At 41.3% G+C, this 9,350-nt stretch overlaps 1 protein-coding gene across 1 annotated transcript; it reads right to left on the bottom strand.

Annotated features, from left to right (window-relative positions):
* Positions 1-1,634: 1,634 nt before the first annotated feature.
* LOC139121854 (somatostatin receptor type 2-like) lies at positions 1,635-3,096 on the bottom strand. Its single transcript, XM_070687082.1, has one exon. It carries the CDS (start codon positions 2,959-2,961, stop codon positions 1,774-1,776), a length of 1,188 nt encoding a protein of 395 aa, XP_070543183.1. The 5' UTR covers positions 2,962-3,096; the 3' UTR covers positions 1,635-1,773.
* Between the last annotated feature and the right edge of the window lie 6,254 nt (positions 3,097-9,350).

Raw genomic sequence — 9,350 nt, 5'->3', positions numbered from 1 at the left:
CTGTATTGCATGTACACTATCTGATACAATTATTCGAGTTCGGTCGAATGGGCCTCGGCAATTGTGTAGAGGGCGTCTTATCACTTTAATTACATGCAGTGTACAAAAAAAGCAAGGGGGAGGTCAAGGGGGATTTAATTGAAAATTGATTTTCTAGAGCAAATTGATCGTCAGGTGTACAGCATGTACGTCGTTTTGAGAAGACACCAGCAGTAAATACCCTGCTGGACTAGATGGCTCTGAATTTGTTTCATGGGCTTACCGAAATGAGTTGATCTAGGCAATAACATCTATCATGTGTCTGTTTGCTCGTTAACCGTTTCTGTATGAGCGGAAACTTCCTCACTCCGGCGAAAATTGATTGCCTAAGGCTCGTCCCTGGATGATTAATGCGTCAAAAAAGTCGACGAAATCGAACAGCAACGATCTCCATAACGTACAGGTTGTCACGGGTCCGCAATGTCTAATCATGATCCATACTCTCCGTCCAAAACAAAAATCCATGACCATCTTAGAACACGGATATTTTGGACAGAGCATTCTCCCCTGACCGATGTTAAATAAAAACAGCATTGCTTTTCAGTTTCATGGAAAACAAATCGCAATTTTCGCAGTGTTTTCTCTTATTGGTCAACTTGCCATGCTTTGAAAATTTGAAGTACACGCTGTGACTCAAGATTCCAAAGCTATACAGCGATTAATATTTATTCTATCACAGACGTCAGTGAAATATCTATATTGTACATGGTACATGTGGCAAACTGAACGGGTTATATTAACTCTCTACGGTGCGTAATTAAGTTTAACATTGCAAAAACATATTTTCAATCAATTTAATGAGTACAGATACAAGTTTGACAATATAATAATCCCTTTTCCGAAGTTTTGAAATATATTAACCAATACTGAGATAGACGTAATGATGAAAGGTATGTCCATTCCATGGGTTACATATCTGACTGATTATGGCAGACTATATCCGCTTATCAGTCTTGTGATGAAATGAAGACCTCTTTTGTCGGCCCATGGAACTGATTAAAAACAAAATACTTCATTCCACTGCTCATTGTGGTTCAGTTACATCGAGCATATGTCCGATAATATCGAGGGAAAAATCTTGATCCTCTTATAACATCAACAATTGTTATAAAGTATTATTAACAGATGTCATCTACTCTATTAATTACCACAGAAAAATTCGAACGGAAACAAGTTCGTATTTGTATGGAAAATACTAATTGGAGATTCCTTGCCACGGGAACTAAGATTTGTGGCGACGTGCTTTGGTCTTTGCCAAAGCGCTTAGCCGTGATAACATCATTCTGAAGACATGTTCGAACTTAATTGAACGAACCTGCCAATTTCGGCATCGTAAGATCCTGTAAAATCGAAGCTGCCGCAGTCATAACAGTCATTTGTCTTAGAATCGACAATCACTTGCTGTGTACGGCCTGTTATGCAGTCACTATAGAGATTAACAATCCCGCAATGATAAATAAGTATGGTAGAAACGATCCCAACGGTTTTCTTAAAACAATAGAAAGAAATGATGCCGTAACAACGGTTGAAAGAAGACGTTATGATCACGAACAGTATATTTTGAGATACAAGACAGATACTGTCAATTTTGTGAGAAAAGTTAACTTGAATTAAGGAATGCACAGTGCGGGGGATGGGATATACAAACGTTTATATTGGGGATGTGAAAATACATCACTGAGATAATTGAAGACAAACTAAGGGAGTAATCTTGACTAATGCTAGCAATCTTGATTAAATCACTGAAACAAGTTCACTAATGACCTCTCGCGAATTGTTGGGAATCACAACGCATGACGTGTAGGTAATCTCGGAATCCATGTGTAGGGTTTCATTGCGGTGGCGTCGATAGCGACGTTTTTGTCGCCAGTTTTTGTGGCCCCTCTCCTTGTGCGAGCCGTCGGTCACGCCCCGCCGCACTGTGGTTCGCATGTCGGATGTTCGGAATGAACTCCTTCGACTGCCCGATCGCTTCCTCATCTTGGCCAGATTCTTTCTGAAATTGCCACCGGTGTACGTGTATATGAGCGGGTTGAGAGCGCTGTTGGCGTAGCTGAGGCACAAGGTGATGACGAAGAAGGGTCTCAGAATACTACTGTGAAAGTGGAACACATAAAGGAGCCGTGTCACATAGAAGGGCAACCAGCACATTGCGAACGCCGCGACCGCCAGCGACACCATGACGAACACTTTCCGCGAAGCAGACGACGACTTGCGGTTGTTCTCCGACTTTGGTCCCGAATGGATGACGTGAAACAGAATGAAGATGTAACAGCTTGATATAATGACGACAGGTAGCACGAAACCGATCACAAATGTGTAAATGATAAACCATGCTCCATCGATGTGCTCTGGCCATCTGATATCACATAGGCCGGGTTCGTGCTCATCTGAATAAATCCATACGGGCAAAGTTACTAATGTAGACAGCAGCCAGAGCATGCAATTGGTAATCTTAGCCGCTTTTACAGTTCGGTATTTCATAGAGCGTATACCGTGTACGATGGCCAGGTAGCGATCTATACTCATCGCCGTCAGAATGAATATGCCGGTGAACATGTTCATGCCATCAATGCCAGAGACCACTTTGCACACAATCTTGCCAAAAATCCAATAATTAATATGATAAAAGTATGTTAGAAAGGGCAAACTGCACAGAAAGAGCAAATCGGCCAGCGCAAGGTTGAATATATATACGTTGGGGACAGTCCGCAGACCCGTGTAATAGAGCAACATGAATATGACAAACCCGTTTCCCAGCATACCGGTTATGCATATCACGGCCGAACATATCGGGAAAAACACCGTACTCAGCCACTCGTCGGTGCGGGTGGAATTATCACCGGTGTCGTTAAACATCGTTGCCGTCGTCGTCGTCACATTGGAGGCGATATCAGTAACGGTGGCAAACTGTGTTCCCATCACGCTTATAACGTCTCCTCCAGAGCAATGCGACTAATCCATAATGAATGGATGTGTGGGACTTCACAGCTGTTGAAAAGGTTCGCAACGTTTTCTTGACATGATCACATTATACTGTTCACGCCGATTGGATCAGAACTAAGCTTTGATGTGAGTAGCTCGACCCTTACAAAACGAATAGTTCGGAGAAGCGCTCTGAGAGAAAACATCGGCGCATAGCTGCCTACGCCGCGTTCAAATACATCATTTGGCGAGTTATCTTCTGCACATGCGTACCAAATCCTCAGATTCCTGCATCCTCTTTAAAAGTATCATCACAGACGAGGGAGAGACAGTTTCGAAATTAGATTCCGCTAATGAGATAATAAACTTTATTGTCATAATGATCGGTTCGAAATTAACCTTGATATCTGGCAAATCGCATCGTCTTAAAAGACAAGTGGACTTGACAAACATAACGATTGAAGGGAAATCCCGTAGTGTCCATAGCGTGAGGAAGTTCTGACCAACTTGTCAAAGTGATGCATCAGACGTTAATTACGCGTCTACTTTATGATATCCCAAGTTGGTCGTTAAGAATGGCGTGAAAAAGAATAGAGGATAGACTCAGTATTAAACCAAAACCACGCCAAGAAGTCCTGGTACAACAAACTTATTCATGAAATACAAACAGGTAAACGAGCTGAGGTTATTCTGGACTCAGACCTAGACACGCACTTTCTGATTAACCCATCATTCTTTTCAGTTACACAGTATAGTTGGCTGTCGTCGGTTTCCATTCGTCGTCCATCGCCGACGAAAATGTCGCCGGCGACTTGTTCCCTCGGGCGTCGTTTTCATCTCACACTTGTTTGGAAACTGGTCAGTCATAATGAACCGTCAATTCGGTAGATCAGAGCGGGGTATACTTTTTTTTAACTTGATGCTGCAAGAGTTCTACGCGGACACAGATCATCTCTGCGCATTGAGTATATTTGTGAACAGGTAAGTCCTGAACAGCAAAGCTGCCCTTTATTTAGCGCTAACAGTTACAACGAGTAAAAATTATGAAATGGCAATCTAGTTATTTCGTTGCTCAATTTTCTCGTTCATATCTCGTCCTGCATCGTAATTTCAACACAAAGCTTGCAAGTAAATTTCACAAGTACCATAGGCTCGATAGTAAAACATCTCAGTCAAGTTGTATTATTAATTCGTCACGCCGCGGATGAGCATATAGCAAAGATAGGCTGACAGATAGACAAACATGCCTGTCAGCTAGGCCTGACTTAGCAGCTTAGATATAGGAGCCGTATACACTGACCGCTAAAAGAAAACTTAATGTCAGACTGACTTCAATGATTAAAATGAAACATGCCATACCGACAATATTATTTTTCCTAGACCGACCAGCGCCACTTAACTGTCAGGAAACGTTGATAGTGTCTTCACATTTTGACCCAGGTTGATTCAACGTCCATTTTTTCACATCATCGGACGTACATTTTCAGAAGAAACTAACAAGAAACACGCTGGATTCAAACCCATTAAGAGAACAACATACGTGTATAAAATAGATAGTGTTATTGATAACGCCAATTGGGAAGCGTACATTGTACCCTTCTGTGAGAGCATACTATATATTTGAATTAAGCTCTTGTGAATGTTCCTGTCTGAATGATACGAAGTCTGTTTTCCTTGTAAATAGCTTAAGTAGATACGGTGGCAATGTCTCAACACTCGTTGATTGATATTTTTCTGGAAATGGACACATTATCGTGCACGGCCACAAGCCTAGGTGTTAGCACTCGCACTGCTCAGAATAACCAGCGTATACGATGCGCGCAGCGTGAAGCAATGCGGTTTTAAGTGCGCGTGTGTATTGCGTAGATGCGTACGTACACGTAACGCATTTCAGTCGAAGTTCATATCATTCAACTCAGCCATCGCTAACCTTGGCAATGAACAATTGAACTGAATGATGAGTGGAAACACTGTCGTGATGATAACACAACGCCTTAGGAGATGAGAGTTGCATCAGTTAACACAGGCCAATCGAATTGTGCCAAACCAAACAAATCTTAAATTATCTATTCCCGCCAGTGTACTTCTCTTTGGGTAAGGGTGATATCTTTAAGACGAATGACAAAAGAAATCTAACAATTTGAGATTTCGCAATTTGCGTTACTATACTGATATATTCAGAAAGAGTGGTACGTCATGTTTAATACAGAATTTTAAACTGAGCATTGCACTATTTGTTCCGTGATATCGGACGGACCCAGCAGACAAGCCAATCTGCTGTTACGCTGGTCATTTTAGTCGGCGAATTCTGTCTTCTCATTATCTCTCGCTTTCCTTCACTCCTTAACGGCCACTCGAAAGCTCGTGCGGGGAAAACACGACATTAAGAAAAAACCCTTCGGGTCTGGGAAGATGTATCTCTCCGTGGTGACTATTTGTCACCTGAATCGGCGTCTGAACGAACGACCGCTGAGTTATTGAGACTTACCAGCAATACAACAGCTACTAAGGATACCTATAGTTAAATTTAATTGCCCTGAACAAGCTGCCTATTGGCTAATACTTAAAACAAAGCAAATGTCTGTGAGCCGTATTGATATATAGAGGACGGTTTAATCAAGTAGGGGACCATAGCCAACAGAATATACGTTCGAAAACAGCAGTAGACACATGCTGTCTAGTTTTAAATACCAAAATATACACAAAACTAAATATTTTCTTTAAAAATGAAGAAAATAGATCGTTTTGTAAATAAAGATAGACAGACTAATAAAATGTCAGTGTTCTTTGTCGCAAGTATAAAGATAAAGATAGAAATTTCTCTGGAGTCGGGGTATTATTTATGCAGTCAGACGTAGCCTACGGTTTCGTTCTGAATATGCCGAAAGTATGACGTCATGTTAGAAGATCACGTGATACAATAATTGCCATTTCACCGATCCAAGGTTGAATCGATTTTGAAGATGAAGGAAAAGATAGAGAGTTATTCTAGTCTTTTACTTCCATTCTTATTATTAATGACATCTGTCTTGCTGTGTAACTATTTTCCCAGGTGATTCCCAATGGAAGACGACCGTCTCAAAATTCGTCGGTTAATTTGGATCTCCTTGATTGCGTTTGTAAAACTTTTGCCGAGAGAAATTAATGCCAGCTTGATGTAGGGTGGCGTTTTGGCACAGTTATGCTTTTACACTTTTGCAAACTTGAATAACCGATTGCGTGTAGAGTTGAAGTCTAAAAATTCGAGAGGGTAAGTACAAATTCAATGAGCACGAAAAGTAGACGCACAGAATTGTCAGGAAATGCCCCCCCCCCCCCCGAAACTTGACTGACAAAATGATAGAGAAGTTCCACCGCTTTATCAAGATATGTTTGGAATTGCTGGATAAACCCAATTTCCTTGAAAATCGACTGGGGAGAAGGCAATTTGGATTAATGTAAATGGTTGGTTAGACAGCGCTCCACCAAAGCCGCATCTCCCAGGTCGTAGCCTTAATAGGAAGCCAACAGCAGATAAAGATCTAAGTTTGAAAGAACAAGCCACTCCACTTAGCATGCCCGGAGAAAATCATCAGCCGTGCTGCCGCTCCGTGGGTGTACATGCACAGAAACACATCATACCCAATTCTCGACTGACCCCTGGGTCTCGTTTCGCCCAGAACGAAACCCTGCCATAGACCTCACCATCCATTATTGCCCTACGAAATCTTCATTTGCTGGGCAATGACCAGCTAGCGTCAATGGTACGGTTCTAACGTCCGCCTCCTTGGTACTGATAATCGAAGTGGGCCGCGTTGAGAGTTCCGTGGTCGTTCCTTAAATCAGTGTTTTAAACGTCTAGTTTGATTTACATGACTTTATGAATATTTCATAATTTTAAAGTTCTAATTACATGTTCACAAATTGAAGACATTCATCTCCCGACATTGCGATATTGTGCCCAACCTTCACCGCTGATGAACGGCGGCAAACTAATTTGTACATGTATGAATCAGAGATTTTTTCAAACGTTTCCATAATCACATCAACTGACCGGTCATCGGTCATCGGTCAATCGGTCCATGCATGACACAGCGAATTTACCTGAACGGCACAGCTCTTGTGTGATTTCTTTAGATGCATCTACTAATTTAAACAAAGGCGGCGAATCCACGCGTCTAATGAAGACCGTTCTTTGATAAAATGAAGACTAACATGCTATGAAATTTGCTGTGATCAACCATAGATTGGATTCGTTTATTTTACTCCCATCTTCCCAACCGACAAACCAACCGACATTAGGCCTACCTGCTGTAGAGACTGCCACGTAAGAGTAAAGAAGACAATACGATATCTTGAATTTGGTTAAAAACCGAAGACTTTGTTGCAATTGCCGTGTGGTTTGTCAGAGTTAGGTACCTTGTAATAACATGCAATTACTGATTTACATGTATCTGAGGTCAAAATTTCAAACGGAAGTTGTGCCATTGATGTCGAACGGAAGTCAATCTAACCTTTTGCTGCCTGAGGGCAAAGTATCGATGTCTTTCATCTTACTTTCGAGCTGGCCTTTGGTCAGCCCGTCAAGGGCGTGACGTCATTTGATTTTCAATTCGTGCTAGTATAGTATGTCTTTAATCCATCAAAGACTTAACCTTCAAAGATCAGGTCATCATTACTCGTTAAGGATATTTATGTGTGATGAACCCGAAACAGCTCCAGCGAACATTATCATTATACTATTCTCACTTCAGATAGAAGTACACTCTGATCGTTACCATGAAAACGCACCGTAAATGTTAAATTCTCCAGTATTCACCACTTGCCATTACAGTAAATGTCTTTCTACATGCTTGTTGTGTCACTGAGGTTCTACTATACGATGTTGTGAATACCATACAGTATTTATTTGAAAATACCTGGTCAATATAGGCGGTTAGTTTTATGAGAAAAATCTACTTTCAGTCATATGATGTGTAGGTAAGGCTTGATGAATTCATTCATGATTTTAATACACACTTAATAGTACTTTAACCCACAAACAGTAAAATTTCCAATGCAGTTTGGCAACTTAACAGTGTGATGCAGTTAAGGTGTGTTAAATTCAAACTGACATTGCAGCTGTAAGCTACAAAATCACTACGATATCGCTGTTTTTGACTGCGCCTCATTTGACTTAACGCGGGAAACCCAAGTCCCGTCAAAATGCACTCAAACAAGTTTCGACAAGTTCAAGAATCCCATAGAACCTTGCACCTGACAAGATTTCTCAAGATGATATATGACATAAAGACATGTGTAGTATTGTCACTTTATCAATGAACGTAACAAGCATCTAAAACTTTCTACTATTTTTTAGTGTAATTTTTGACCGTAAAGTCATCTAATGGAGAGTTTGCCATACCATTTCCTATTCAAGCATATCAATTCACGCGCGACTTCCGTATTTTCCGTGTATATGACGTCATATCCCCTATGTTTTGTTACTGAAGGTGAAGCATAAACAAGATGATGTCCACATCCACGTTTCTGAACTGCAACTCTAAGTCAATTCACAGTAACCAAGCAAGGCGAGTGTACATAGGGCTGTCTTGGAGGAAGTTTTAATGAACGCATATCTTTAGGCACGCGTTTTATGTACGCGTATTGATCACACACTCCTACGCCATGTGCTAGTCTGCAATTGACTGGGCACGATAAAGATCCTGCTTGCATGCCTCATGCTGTATCCATGGTCATGGCATTCTCGTTGGCTGTTATTTCCCTACACTTTTCACGTTTTTTAACCTTAACCCTACAGCCCCAGGTGCTCAAGGCTTTGATTCCCTACCGGGCAAGCACTTACGGCTAACCAGTTTCCTGCGACACGGCCGGTCTGTACGAGGTAAATCTGACACTTTTAATTGCCCACTCAAAACGTCGTTACTTTGAACTCCGAAGGTGCGCCTATGGAAGCGAACCGACCACGTTTTCGCTCAATAAAATGTAACAATCCTAACGAAGGAGACATGTCGCAGACTATGTCCCGTTAAGGCGGTTGCCGAGAGCCATTTTCCTAACCTAGGAGTCTCTGTGTTGTGGATTAATAAATACGTTTGACGCCGATTGCCAATGTATATTAAAGTAACCCGGCATCAAAATTACGCGTAAAGTGTTTCTAGTCCACGTAGAGAATCGATATCTCCAAAAATGATACTATAATTGCGATGGAAACACAAGACGCTCAAATAAAAGATCAGTAAAACTTGCAATCTAAAGGGAAACTAAATCGAATATTATTTCACAGATTTAAATGAGAAAGGAAACCCAATATTGCGTGTTCTTTTATCACCAGATTTGAGAAAATTATTTAACGCAAAGCTGGGAGAGAAACCTTCATTACATTTCACCGGGGGAAGAAGAAATCC

Source organism: Ptychodera flava, chromosome 21 (genome assembly GCF_041260155.1).
Source record: "Ptychodera flava strain L36383 chromosome 21, AS_Pfla_20210202, whole genome shotgun sequence".
In the NCBI taxonomy this organism is placed as follows: domain Eukaryota; kingdom Metazoa; phylum Hemichordata; class Enteropneusta; family Ptychoderidae; genus Ptychodera; species Ptychodera flava.
Note: the sequence above shows the minus strand (reverse complement) of the source record. Positions and strands in the feature narration are given on the sequence as shown.

Bases quoted from the DNA above. Each gene is read 5' to 3' on its own strand.
- LOC139121854 (XM_070687082.1), bottom strand. From the start codon at position 2,961: ATGGGAACACAGTTTGCCACCGTTACTGATATCGCCTCCAATGTGACG.